Source organism: Chlamydotis macqueenii, chromosome 3 (assembly GCF_036417535.1).
Source record: "Chlamydotis macqueenii isolate bChlMac1 chromosome 3, bChlMac1.mat, whole genome shotgun sequence".
Taxonomy (NCBI): Eukaryota; Metazoa; Chordata; class Aves; order Otidiformes; family Otididae; genus Chlamydotis; species Chlamydotis macqueenii.
Genome location: NC_141558.1, coordinates 91,170,353 through 91,184,727, shown reverse-complemented (window position 1 = coordinate 91,184,727; position 14,375 = coordinate 91,170,353). Strand labels below are relative to the sequence as shown.

The 14,375-nt window shown below is 43.4% G+C and overlaps 1 protein-coding gene across 1 annotated transcript; it reads left to right on the top strand.

Annotated features, from left to right (window-relative positions):
* Positions 1 to 570: 570 nt before the first annotated feature.
* SCCPDH (saccharopine dehydrogenase (putative)) lies at positions 571 to 11,058 on the top strand. The gene is made up of 12 exons (XM_086745459.1): positions 571 to 820; positions 1,050 to 1,162; positions 1,955 to 2,035; positions 2,510 to 2,639; positions 4,096 to 4,145; positions 5,551 to 5,681; positions 6,215 to 6,332; positions 7,483 to 7,602; positions 7,722 to 7,778; positions 9,428 to 9,539; positions 10,333 to 10,414; positions 10,867 to 11,058. The coding sequence occupies exons 1-12, from the start codon at positions 610 to 612 to the stop codon at positions 10,970 to 10,972; spliced, it is 1,311 nt and encodes a 436-aa protein (XP_086601585.1). The 5' UTR covers positions 571 to 609; the 3' UTR covers positions 10,973 to 11,058.
* The last annotated feature ends 3,317 nt before the right edge of the window (positions 11,059 to 14,375 follow it).

Genomic DNA, 14,375 nt, shown 5'->3' with positions numbered 1-14,375 from the left:
CAACAGGAGCTTCAAATGTTGCGTTGTTCTGCTGTTGCTGTTGAGTGAAATGCAAAGATTTGCTGTAGTTGTGCAGGAAACAGAGTATTTTATTTTACTTCTAGGTAAAGCAGGTTTTCGTTTCGGTTAGTAACAATTCATCTGTATTACCTGTGCTGAAGAGCTTATGGCAATAAGCCATGCTCACCAGGAGAGAGAATGTCCTCTGCAGGACCAGCAACGACAGCCTCTCTCTGCAGACGTTGCTGCTCGAACTGCTGGGCTTCAAACCCTCCCGGCCATATCTGGGTACACTTTCACACGTTCGGGGTCCCTTAAAAACGCCCCGAGCCCCTGAGAGACAGCACCTCTCCCTCCTTCCTAGCTGCTGGCAAGAGAGCAAACGCCCTGTCCCCCCGCCGTGGGCCGAGCCCTCGCGCTCACGGGCGGTACGCGGCTGCGGGGCAGGGCTGTGCCGGCGCCAGGGCCCGCCCGCGCGCCCCCGAGGCCCCAACCGCCGCCCCGCGAAGGGAGCGAGCCTCGCGCACCGCCCCCGCCGGGGAAGGGCGGGGTTTTGGCCGCGCCTGGCACTGCCTGGCACTGCGGCGGTTGGAGCGGCTCCTCCCAGACATGGCGAGCGACGGCGGCGCGGCCGCAGTGTCCGGGCGGCTCTACGAGCTGGTGGTGTTCGGGGCCTCGGGCTTCACCGGCCAGTTCGTGGTGGAGGAGGTGGCGCGGGCGGCGGCCAGCGGGGAGCTGCGCGGCGCCCTGCGCTGGGCCGTGGCCGGGCGAAGCCGGGAGAAGCTGCAGGCGGTGCTGGAGCGGGCGGCCGAGAGGCTGGGTACGGTTCGCGCCTGGGGGCCGTGTGGTGCAGCGCCCTTGTCCGAGGGCGGCGGGGCCCGCGCGGTCCTCGTATCCCGGCCCCGTTGGCGGGGAGCCGCCCGCGGGCGGGGGCGTGGGGAAGAGCTGAGGGGCGAAGCGGGGCGAGCCCGCCGGGGGCGGGGAGGCGGCGGCTGGGCCCGGGGAGAGAAGAGGCGCGGCGGGCGGTGACGGCAGTCTCCGGTGCACAGGGAAGGCGGCGCTCGGGGCGGAGGTCGGCGTGCTGCTGTGCGATGTGGGCGACGCGGCCTCGCTGGCCGCCGTGGCGAGGCAGACCCGGCTGGTGCTCAACTGCGTGGGCCCGGTGAGTGCGGCGGTGTGGGCGGCGCTCCCGTCAGAGCCGGGGCCGATGTCCGCTTCTCGGCTGCGTGCGGCGGGGCTCCCGGCTCCTCGGGGCCGGAGGAGACGTGGCGGTTTGGCGTGAAAGCGAGAGCACCGCCGCAAGCTGGAACCGCCCGGGGGTGGCCCGCCGCCGTTTCTGGCGCTGGCGTTCCCGGGCGATCCTCGCTGGAACTGCCGCAGGGTTTTTGTCGGGCTTTTAAGCCTTTGACAGGCGGCCTGAGAAACTGATGGTAAGGTGGGGCGGGCTTTCGGGTTGGCCCAGGGCGGTTTCAGTGGCGGTGAGGTTGAAAATAGAGCTGGAAAAGAAGCCCCCGGCCTTGCGGGTTTAAGTCCTCGGCCCTTGTGACGCTTTCGGCAACAATATTGCCAGCGCGTTCAGAGGGGATCAAAGTACAAGAGGTGCAAGTTGGGTCTTTGACATGAAGACGGTTCAAGCAGAGAACATGCAGATAACAGGACTGCAAAAGTCATACACTGAGATGGGAGATACCAGAGTGGCCTTGGTGATCCTACCTTATGAGAGAAACCTGTGAAGCAAATCTGTTATCAGTGGTGAAATTTGTTCTACTGTTCCTTCTCCCCACCCCCTCTCCCCTGAAATACAAGTGGTATTACATTTATGCTTTGCTTAGCAAAATCAGCACCCACTGAGTGTTTACATTTATTGGAGACATCTAGGTTAGATAAAACATGCTGGGTGCGTTGTGTCATGTTGGTTTTATTTTGTTACGGGTGGTGTTCTTCCCTTCTATAGTACAGATTCTTTGGAGAGCCTGTGGTAGCAGCTTGTGTTGAAAATGGTGCAAGCTGCATTGACATCAGTGGAGAACCCCAGGTATGTGACAGTAGCAAATGCTCCCTTATTTCAAGGATCTGTTAAAGGAGTATTTGTTTAGTATGTTTCTTGCTTCTGCAAATGTTTTTGAACGTGACTGCAAATTCTGCCTGCTGATGTACAACTGTAAGATGCATTCATTGTTTTAAAGTACATCAGTGTGTATCAGTTGTATAGTTTTCCTACTTTTAGACAAGAGCCTCTCAGGTTCTCTCTGGAAATGCGAAATGTTTGAATTCTGCTTCAAGTCTCGGTTGTAATTCTACATGGGAATTTTGTTGTAGATGTTTCTCTGCCCTGCTGTGACGCTTTCATACCATCAAACAGGAATAATATGTATCTGTCTTAAAGATCCTTGGAAGTGGTTTGAAGTATGTAGGGTGCTATGATATGACAGTACAGTGCTGATGACTAATACTGGATACGGACAAATCTGGAGTTCTGCTTAAAATATTTGTTCTGATTGTGTTTTAGTTTCTGGAAGGAATGTACCTGAAATACAATGAAAAAGCTGCGGAAAAGGGAGTCTATGTCATTGGAAGTTGTGGCTTTGACTCCATACCAGCTGATATGGGCGTACTGTACACCAGAGACAAGCTGAAAGGTGACTTAGTTAAGTGTGACCTTACACTGGAAAAGCAATGCAGGTGATGCTTTCATCTCGTTCCCTAAAGCAGCAGTGCTTATGTGGAAACTTTTTCAGTATCTCTCTTTGCCTGCCTTTACCGACTGACCAATTTCACATTTTTATCTACTGGATTTGGTTGAAAGCAAGTGATTTTCCCATTTGATTGGAGAAAACTGGTTATTAGGTAGAGGAGGCATTCAAGGAAATGTTGCTCCCTGAGAGAACAGACCCTTCAGTTGTCAGTAGCGGGCTGTTCAGCCAGCCCGTGGACGTCCCTAGGCAAGCCTCAGCACACGACCTCTTGGGCAGTGGGAATCTTGTAGGGAAGAGGCAGTGGGGACAGGAAGGCTGCGGAAGAGGGATGGCAAATTATTGGCTAATCAGGTTTTGTGAGTTTTGTTTTTTTTTTTACTGCAAGCACTGAGAAGTTGTTGTATGAGGGTAAGTAGGTGGACAGTGCCATACAATGCCTTTTTCTTTAAGAGCAGCTAGGCAGTAACTGAAAGACAAGAAAAATATTTGAGAAAATCTGTGAGATTATTTAATTCTACGCAGATAGTACTTGATCCTCCTCTCAAATGAGGCTATTGCATTCATTAGATCTGACTTTCAATTGGAAGGGCCAGTAAAAGCATCCAAATGTTTTGCTTTTATGTACTGTTAAAAATGTTATTGAGATTGCTTCACTTTGGAGTGTATAATCAGGTTTCAGTTTAAGAAAACTCGATCTGCATCTGATTGGAGGGAGAGGAAAGCCATGGAAATGAGTATCTGGGTGCTCATGGGGTTACAATTTGATGTCTGATACTTGTTTTGGATAAAGATGTCATTATCTCTTCCTATTTTGACTTTATGGTACTGCAGTTGCTTACTGTATTGAAATTTGCTCATACAAGTAAGTGTTACAATCTCAGAATGAACTGAGCAAAGCAAAACAAAGCAGAACTTGTTGTTTTGTTTTGCTGTTCATCACACCTAAGCATCCTTTGCAAAATGCAAGCTGTGCTAAAATTAAATGTTTTAGGCTATCCTGTGTGTTTTGGTTTTTTTGTGGGTTGGTGGTTTGTTTTTTTTTTTGTAGTTAAGATCTACCAAAATATGTAAGTCCATCTCGGTTTTCACAACCTACGCCATCCTTTGTTTTGAAAACTCTTAGGAAAACAAAATATGGCTCTTAATATTCCTTTCCTTTTTTTTTCATTGATTTACATGATCTCATTAGCTAGAGAAACTTTACATAAGAAGTTTGATACTTACTAACTAAAAGAGCTGTGGAACTTTATCGCAAAGTAAAAGAAACTAAGATTAAGATGTGACTTTGCCTTTGCGACTAAAAATGTCAGTGGCCTGCTCTCTGAGTTTACCAGGGTGTACCCTGCCTTTGTGAACTAATGACTGCATATGCCAAGTAATGTTTTCTCTTCCCTTAAAGGTACCTTAACTGCTGTTGAAAGTTTCCTGACAGTGAAATCTGGGCCTGAGGTTAGTTGGTTTGTACCTTCTTGGAAACTCAAGAGGTATTAGTGATAACATCACCGTAGCCTATTAGAATAGCTGTTGTTACATTAATTCAGACCAAGGAACAAGCTGTCAGCTCTTTGATGATGAGGTAAAGGACTTTATTAGGAGCTAATAAAAGTGGCCCAAACACCCTTTTGTAAGGTTCACTGGCACAGGCTATTTACCTGTTGTTGTGTTAAGCTCTTTTGAGAAATACTTAGTTTCTGCAGAGATGTAGGAAGGATTCATACACAAGTAAACTAAACAGATACACCGTATGTTGCCCGTAATCCTGGTGTTTGGCTGTTTGTGGGTTTTTTTTTTTTTGTTTGGAGGGGAGCTTTTCAATATACTTTAATGCATGTAATTGTAATACATATATGTAATAATGTGTAATATATGAAATATATTAATATATTCCATTATTACAATAATGCAACAATGACCCAAACCAAGCTGGTGTTGGTGCCCGACAACTGAATATAACTGCTTCTCCTGTCCCGAGCACCCAAGTCATAGCCTGTTCTTAGGAACAAGTAGAGGAAGACCATGGAATGGGAGAGCAGTATCTGTCTGTTAAAGCACAGGAAATAGCAGTTAATGAGAATGTATAAATCTATGTGGGGTACAGAGATGGTTTAAGTATGTAGTATAAGTTGTAAGTGTTAGTTAGAAGGGATTTCAGTCATTAGAATTAAATCCAATGGGATGGTTAGAAAAGCCTGATAGGTATTAAATTACATGGGACCTGAGCATGATGCAAGTAGTTTGGAATAAGGGACAGAGATTGTATTGGGTCTGGCCAATTTTCCCTATAGCAGCCCTGATAGTGCTGTGCTTTGTACTGGTAGCTAGAATGGTGCTGGTGACATACCAGTGTTATAGCTACTGCTGAGCAGTGCTCACACAGCATCAAGGCTGGATGCTGTGGAAAGGAGGAGGGGTGGGGGGACGCTCGTTATTACAATGTTTGTCTTCTGGAGCAACCACTATGTGTACTGAAGCCCTGCTTCCTGAGAAGTGTCTGGACATTGCCTGCTGATAAGAAGTAGGGAATAAGTCCTTTGTTTTCCTCCACTTCTGTGTGCAGCTTTTGCTTTATTAAATTATCTTTATCGTGACCCATGAAGCTTCATTTTTTTCCATTTTGCTTTCTCCCCTCCCTGCCCTACTGAGGAGGGGAGTGATAGAGCGGCTTGGTGGGCACCTTGCATTCAGCCAAGGTCAGCTCACCACATTTCAATATAGTTTGATGCATGTAATTCTAATGCATACATGTAATAATGTGTAATAATTATGTTATGATGTCATGATTAAAATATTAAAATATGTCATGATTAAAATATTAAACATTTACATCCTGAATTGATTCATGGTATGTCACCAGGGTTCTTGTATACATGATGGGACCTGGAAGTCAGCTGTTTATGGCCTTGCGGATCAGGACAACCTGAGGAAGCTTCGCAAAAAGATAGGATATGCGCCTGTTCCAGTAGTCGGTGCAAAACTTAAAAGAAGGTACAAGAAGTGTAAGATGTGAAGCATGTTGTTTTCTAACCATTCCAGTATTTCTTATATAGACTATTAACATAGTATTAAATACTAAAAAGATGCATTGAGGACTTCAGGATAATATGAATACATAGATGCTTGTTGAGTAGAATTGAAGATAAGTTCAGTTCTCCTGGTTTGCTGGTATTTTACTGAAAAAAGAACATGTCCCAGCATTTACTGGGTCTCACAGTTAACTTATTGCAAGAGACTTCTAGTGACACGGCAAACTTTTTGAGTTTGATTTCAGAAGTGATCAGTAGAATGCAAAAAAGAAATGTGAGGAGAATATTATTTTGATTATCAAATTCATCCTTCTCTAGTGCATCGAATTTTGAGTTGAGCCAGGGATAAATTTGGAATAATTTGCTTTCAGTGAAGAGAGAGGTTGTCATAAAAATGCTTGAGAAAACCCCACTATTGGTAGGGCCATTATGATCAGTTTCTTTCCGCTTGTGTGAACACCTGAACATTTGTTCTGACTTGTTTTTCATTTGCAGAGGACTTGTGTTCTACAATCAGGAATTCAGACAGTACTCCATTCCATTCATGGGCTCTGATGTTTCTGTTGTGAAACGATCTCAGCGTTATTTGCACACAGAGTTGCAGGAAACACCTGTAAGTTACTGTTATTGGTCTACTCTGTCTTTATTACACGAAGGAAAATTTTGTTGAAAATGGTGCAGATCTGTGTAGAAGGGTGTCTGTAGCCAGGTAAATAGTAATGAACTGTGATGGGCTTTTCCTTCTGTAAAGAAGGAGGCTTGTTCAGTGTATCATCTTTGGAAGCTGCTTTACCTGGTGTGGTCCTGGTTGTTCTGGGTGCATGGCCTGTTTCATACTACTCCCATCCTCTGCCTGGTGCGCTTGCTTGTTGCTGATAGCATAATAGTTCCAAGAGTCTCTTGCTGGGTTCTTGTGCTGTCTGATTTCTGGGTATGTATTTGTAAGGAATTGAAGCCTTGAGTCAGAAATATTTGAAAAGTAAGCTTCATGATTTTGGGGAATGATAAATAAATTAAATTCTGTTCCTGTGCAGAGGCTTTTTTTTTTTTTTTGTTGGATCAGCAGAGCTTCTAAAAGCATTGTAATTGTAGTCTGTGCAACTATAGTCAGGTCAATATAGCATAGTAAACATTCTGATGAAGAATTCACATGCTGCTCATTTGTATCTGGAGGCTCCTTTGACACTTAGGTCTCTGGTGTGAAGAGTAAAGGCAATGAGAAGTGGTGGTTGTGGAAAAGATGTTTAGTTTTTCTTTTCCATGGTTTCCTGAGAGAAGACCAGCACCAACAATGTGTGAAACAACTGTGTAGAATCACAGACATCAGTTAAGAGATGAGGTGAGATGGCGTTCTAAAAATATACTTGGAAACTCCTCATGAGAAAGGCTTGCCATTGCTATTTCAGAATTCTAAAGGCCTCAGTTTGTCCTAGACTAAAGCAAACAGAGGAGGAAAGAAGATCTCAAGAAAGAAGCCTGAAGTCAGATACCAAAACACATCTTTCTTTAAAGTTTTCCACTCTTGTTTACCATGCTCACTCCCTCGCCATTCTGTAGTTACACTGTCTTCCCATAATGAATTATGAAGTGAAGCATTATTCAGAGTTGTTTAGAACTAAGACAATTGTTTAAGGCGCTATCTAAACAGCTCTCTATTGTATCAAACAATTGCATCCTTATTTGGGGGTAGCTTTATTTTTACAAATTAATGGATACAAAAATTTTAATATAAATTCTATCACTGAAAATATCTTTTGCCTCAGGTGCAGTATGGCGCTTATGTGAACATAGGTGGTCTTGGCTCTGTTGTCAAGCTGATGTTTGCTGGCATTTTATTTCTTCTTCTTGTGAAGTTTAGCTTTGGAAGAAAACTTCTGACAAAAGTAAGTGTTCAAACCAGAAAAGAATTATAAGTTTGGAGATGTCTTCCCTTCTAATTTACTGTTTTTTCCCTTGTAATTTACTGTTGGTTCCCCCCCCCCCCCTTTCTCCTCTTACATAGTACCCGGAATTTTTCTCTGCTGGACGCTTCACAAGGAAAGGACCAACCCAGAAACAGGTAACTGACTGTTTTCCATTACAATTACTGAATAAATTTGTTATGGTAATGGTGGAATAGTAATCTAGAGTCAACTGCTCAGTCTCAAAGAAATAATTTCTAAATGGACACTGTGTCTGCCTGTTCAGATAACTTTGAGTATTTAAATAATAATGACTTGTGTTAGTAGATATCAAAGTATGTGGAACTTATATGAGGAAAAAATGGATCATGTTGCTGGGTCTGATATATTGTCATAGTTTAGCCCCATGTGAGACCAAGCTACACAGTCTCTCACTCACTCCCTCCACTCTCCGAGGGAATAGAGAGAGATAATAGAACAAAAAAGCTCCAGGCTTGAGATAGGACAGGGAGAGATCATTGAAGTTACCATTACAGGCAAAAGACTCTACTTCAGGAAAACTACTTATGTATTACTAAAATGATAATGATGGAATAATGAGGAAGAGAACAAAATCAACTTCCCCCTACCCCTCCCTCTTCCTGGGCTTGAGTTATCTCTACCTCCTTGCCCCGCCGGAGCTGCACAGAGGGGAATCGGGAATGGAGGTTATGGTCAATTCATCACGTATTACTTCTTTATGCTACTCCTTCCTCCTCAGGGTAAGAACTCGCACTCCTCCCCTGCTCCAGCATGAAGTCCCTCCCACAGGCTACCGTCCTTGATGAACTGCTCTGGTGTGGGTTGTTTTTCCACGGGGTGCAGTCCCTCAGGAACGGCTGCCCCAGCACGGGCCATCCACGGGCCACAGCCTCTTTTGGGCATCTGCCTGCCCCAGTGTGGGGTCCCCCACAGGCTGCAGGTGGATCTGTGCTCCTCTGTGGGCTGCAGGGCGACAGCCTGCTTCACCATGGGCTGCACGGGAATCTTGGCCAGGAGCAGCATTACTCCTCCCCCTCCTTCTTCACTGACCTTGGGGTCTGCAGCCGTTCCTCTCACAAGAAATTATTCACAATCAGGCTCAGGCAGACACGTCTCGGGTTCCCTTTGCATTTCTCTTCACTTTTCTCAGCCTGGCTGGGCAAAGTCGGGCCCAGACACTGGCCTGGCAGGAGGCCAGAGGGCGAGGGCTGCAAGGCCCACAACGTTCATGCCTCCCCCTCTCTGCCCTTTCTTCAGCTTCTTCACTTATTCCTCTTTTTATTTTTTTTCCCCTTCTTAAATACTTTATCACAGGTGTCATCAACTGAACATTCCATCACCAGTTGGCTCAGCCCTGGCAGAGATGGGTCCATCCTAGACCCAGCTGAGTACACCAGACAAAGAGGAAACTTCTAGCAGCTTCTTGCAGAAGTTGCCACCATAGCGCCACTTCACAAACTAAAACCAACACACGTATTTACGTGGATGCCTCGCACCACTCAATCTGTCAAAGGTGATGTCAGAGAGAGACTGAGTAGCAAAAACCCAGGACTGAAAGCACTGAGAGAAAAAATGGACTTTAGAACAATAACAGTTCCAACCAAGTGGAAGTGATGGGACAATTTACATGAGATTGTACCTTTTAAGCAGTAACTCAAAATAACTACACTCATGTTTAGGTGGATCATAGTATTTGGTGTAATAGATCAGACAAGCACAAGTAGCAAATAGAAGTATCTTAAGTGAGTTACTGTTTTGGTGATTGCACTTGTCTTCTTGTCTACAGATGGATGGAACCTCTTTTACAATGACTTTTTTTGGTGAGGGTTACAGTGAGGGGCAAGATCCTCAGAATGGCAAGCCAAATGTAAAGATCTGCACTGAAGTGAAGGGACCAGGTATGTACGTTAGTAGCAGCTAATTGCTTTTGCCTCACATTCCCTAATATAAAACAGGTTTTTCCCTGCTATTCCTTTCACCCTTGAGGAGCACTTGTAATATGGACAAAAGTCTTTTACAGAGTGTTACCTTGTATACTGGCATTCATTGTGACCTGTTTTATGAAACAGCCAATTCATTTCCATTCTTGTCATTATCTTCCTTCTGACTTTCCCTATTCCAATTTTCATGTTTGTGAAGTAGAGCACTTAAAGGGAGAGTACTTTAAGGATAGTTTTCAGTTGTTAGAGCCTGGACTTACTACTTGTTTATTTCCAGTCCCCTGTAAGTGCACTTGAACAGCTCTAGCATGGTATAATTTCTAGCTATAACATAATTGAATTCAAGTCACTCCTTTGAGGGAAGATGACATCTGAAGTAAAGTTTGGATACAGCAAGAACGTATGTTCAGAAGGGAGTTAATGAAGTATAGCATCTTTAAATGAGACGTAGCCAAATGCAACAGTCTCACAGCAAAAGTCTGAACTGAAGCACAGGATGGGGTCAGCTCTTACTGTAATGGACAGCCCTCTGTCACTGTGACATGGTGGTTGTGTGGTTATAGGCCTGTATTTGCAGCAGTATTTGTCCAGATTACATCTTAAGGACTTCACTAGCTACTTGGGATGCTTACAAGGTAAAAAAGCTGTTCATAAATGAAGAAGGCTGTTTCATTGTCAAAGCAATTATTCTTCAGCACATCATTACGTTCTACATTTCAACACACTGTACATCATTTACGTTTTTTGTCAGAGCCTGGCTACGTTGCTACACCAATTGCAATGGTTCAAGCAGCTGTATCTCTTCTGGAAGATGCAGCTTGTCTGCCTAAACAGTAAGTACTTTACCATGCAGAACAGCTTGATCTCCCTTAAAGCTACTGTGTGTATATGTTTCTTTTTGAAAATACAGATCTGATAACCCTGTGAATTTCTGGGCTGCCTCACCCAAATGGCTATACGAGGGAGATACTTTACCACAAGCCAAAAGCCACTTACTCTTCTGCTCAATTTGAAAGGATGTAGTCACAGGTTTTTAGTAATGCTTTTGCAGCATTTGTTGCATCAGTGTCTATTTTCAGTTAATGGAATGGGTTCTACTGAGTTTGCTGGATGCAGAAATGAAACTCTGAATATAACCAGCTTGCCAAATTCCTTGTATCCTCTCCTGTGGGACAAAGCTGCTTTTTCTTTCTTAGGCAGGGAAATAAATCTTTGATTTCAAAAAAAGGTGTCACTTAGTCACAGTACCACTAATGTTTTTTCCTCTTTTGATCTTCATTAACAGGGGTGGTGTATATTCTCCAGGAGCTGCCTTCTCCAAAACAAAACTGATTGATCGCCTCAACAAACGTGGTGTTGAGTTCTCTGTTATTAGCAAGCCTGAAGTCTGAAGTCAAAACATAACCATATGAACTAATACCTTTCCTGGGTCTGACTCAAATAAAACTCATTTGGCTGGAAAAGCCTCATCATAGAATAGTTTTGCTGTGCTATTGCTTACAGCAGAAACAGAAGAAAAATTGACCTAAAAGTTGTAATACTATTTGCTATAGTGAGGAAACTCATGAAGGGCATTGAGTTTTAATACACAAGCATATTAAATCAGTGACTTATTGGGTATTAGTTCCAGAATTTTCTTGGAGATCTCTTCCAACCTTAAGATTCTATGATTCTATGTTCCACAGGCTGTGTAAGACTTTACCTATAAGGTCTTTTCTAACCTTAAAGATTCTGTGACTTAATGGACCCACTACAGCCTCTGCCTCACGATTAACCATGGCCTTCTCACTTCGTCCCATTCCTCAATTATTAAAAGCAGGTACACTCTGGATAACAAGTTCCTCACCAGATAAAACCAGTAGTTATTCCTCACACCTGTTTGAGACAGGTGCTATTACACTGTGGTGTTCTTACTTCCAAAGCCTTAGTGCCCACAGTGAAATAAGAGAGGAGGAGCTGTTTCTCAGAGCTTAAAGAATAGTTGTTTTTTTTTTTCTCTTGGGTTATTATAAAGATCAGCTAACTCTGTACTGTTGTCTTAAGGTACGTAAGGCAACAGCCCATACCACCGCAGAGCAATCCTGTGCCATTCTTTGGCCCTCTGCCTGTTGTCCACCAGGTGCTCGCAAGGCTTGTCTACAGGCAAATGCGCATGTCTATGGTTAGTTGTTGATGCTGTGCAGGGTGCCTTCATTACCTCGCAGTTCTCCTTGCCAGGCATCCTTGCAGGCGTGCAAGCAAGCTTTAAGACAAAAGTCCCATAATTCAGTCTCTCGCACATAGCTGTCTTGAAGATTGGTTAAGTTTCAAGTGCTGCTTCTGAGGTTTGAGCCCTTAACTGCCCTCTCCTCAAGAACCTAAAGTTAAAAAATGTCAGTTAATGCCTTATTAATTACCAAACTAACATCAAACTGAGCTAGGTGAAAATGCGGACACCAAAATGCTGCTTTTCCTTTCCAATCACCACTGAACATAAAGTTAGAAACATACAATGTACTCTCTACTACAGAGGAAAGTTTATGCTTTTAAGTGACAGAGAACAGAGTATTCAGTGTCTGCCATCACATGCTCCATTTCTGGTATTTCTGTTCATCACTAACTGTCAATAAAAGTTAACAGTTTTACAGTACAAGCTGTATACACAGCTGGCAGTGATCACCACATTGCAGCACTTTCTGGACCGACTACAAATTCACACAGAGTCACTGACTCTGCATCTAACAGGGTAAAATACAATTCCGTCCCCAGTGCTTGACCTTTCAGTCCTGGCAGCTGTGACTGCAACACTTACTCAAACTGGCCAGGTATCACATCCCACAACTCAACACCGCACTTTAAGGAATCCCTTGGATTGCATGAGACCACACATAATTTCAAAATAGCTCCATCTCATGTTTTGGAGTTCCAGTTCCCTGTACTGAGCAATTATTCTTTCCTTCTAGATCCACAGGAGATACTCAAGCTTTTATGTTGAGAAGCAGCATGTTATCAGTTAGATCAGCAAGAACCAGTTCTAATGAAAGCAGAAAAACCTGCACTGTACTGCTATGTGAATGACTGCAGAAGCTTTGTGACCATCTCATGTACCTACTCCCTTCTTCCCATCACAAATTTCCTGTTTACTCCCATAAGTCATTTATGTATTCAAGTCTATCATCACCATCTTTACAGAGCTGTCCTAAATGCCAAAGCCAAGGCAAGCTGAGTAAGTGCCCATTTAACTTCATCTGAAATCTTGGACGCTAAAAAGCATTTTCTGTGACTTAAGACCAATCTATTTGTGGTACACCTACCACTCAGTTTGTATTTCCCTCTAACTATTATTAATTCCTGTGAGTATAACCCTACAGGAAATTGACAGTAGACTCTGTCTGGTACTTAGAGAACGTCCAACAAGGAAGACAAATAACTCATCAGTCCTAGTGGAAGTAAGAACCACAGGGAAAAACCTGGGACTATTGGAGAATCTGTAGTTCTAATTTTCAGTCCATGTGAACGACCTTTTTACATTCGTATTTTACAATGTGTTGATGTTTTAAAAACATAGTTTTACCAAAAAAAAAAAAAAAAAAAAGCTTTAAGGAGCTGGAAATATCTTGCCACTGAAATTAACTAGTTTCTGGGAATTCTGTTTATCTTAATAAGGAACTAACAGTAAAGGATCTAAGCACCAAAATAACCCAGAAAATAGTTTGGTTCCCACATCATTTTGTCATTTGGTAAATGATCACCAGTATCAAAAAACTGCAATCCTCAACTTCTCCTAATGTCTTTTAACATTAAACCTACTCAGTTTTTAAGTCAACTAAGACACGTTTAAGTTCTAGTATACCAAATGCATGCATGGTTATTTTAAAAAAATAGTCTAGGCTTTTTTTTTTGGTACTACTACAGCTCTCAAAGGCCCCAGTCCTGACAGGTTCTATTCTGTGTTACAGGCGCAGAAAATGCATGGGAGAAAAACATGTCTGCCCTTACATAATGAGATTTTAACTTGTGTTAACCAGCTAAGAAATAGAGACATTTTTATGTGCCTTCTAACTGTCAGTAAGACAGGCCTGTCCTTAATTTGCAAAGTATTTTTCTATTTTGTAGAAAGTGGGAAAAGAGTTTACTTACATTAATTTCCTCAGTTTTATGGAGATTCTGAGAAACAGTTATTTCTTCCTGCAGAAAAGGAACATTTTCTTCAACTTCAGCTGCTTCTAGGTTACGTTCTTTAGGTAAATCCACACACTTCCCCTCAAGGTGGTCTTCTGAATGAGTAGCAACCACATCCCCACTGTCAAGTATCCTTAGCACAGCTAGAAGAGATTTATACAATTTTTACTTAACTGCAATATAAGTGACACAGGTTTAAGCAACAGAGAGAGCAGGAGTCAACAACGCAATTCTCCATCCCGCCCCATCAACTGGGCTTCCTCCAAAAACTAGAAGCCAAAGCTATCTATCTGGTAAAGGAGGCAGCCTCACAACTAAACAAAAACAGAAAGAGCTACGGGAAAATCAGCTGGTAAGTCTGTTAGTCCATAGATCAAAAGAACAACAGAGGAAAGGGGGGCTGGAGAGGCACGCTGATCTACCCTTCACAACCTGAATACCCGGGATGCATCATCTTTTAAAACTAAATCAAGCAGCTGATGCCATAGCACACAAATGAGCAGTGCTGTTCAATGCTGCAATAAATACTGACCTCTCCTTCATATTGTTTAAATTCTACCAGTTTTCTCAACATATCTATCATGAACAGAAACACTCTCCATGCATTTTCTACAGGGACTTTCAAGGAGTTTA

What these genes read in the sequence shown, in the direction of transcription:
- SCCPDH (XM_086745459.1), top strand. Translation starts at nt 610, where the DNA reads ATGGCGAGCGACGGCGGCGCGGCCGCAGTGTCCGGGCGGCTCTACGAG. An exon ending in CAGAGTTGCAGGAAACACCT is followed by an intron (nt 6,333 to 7,482) that starts GTAAGTTACTGT and finishes CTTTTGCCTCAG; the next exon opens with GTGCAGTATGGCGCTTATGT. An exon ending in AAGGACCAACCCAGAAACAG is followed by an intron (nt 7,779 to 9,427) that starts GTAACTGACTGT and finishes TCTTGTCTACAG; the next exon opens with ATGGATGGAACCTCTTTTAC.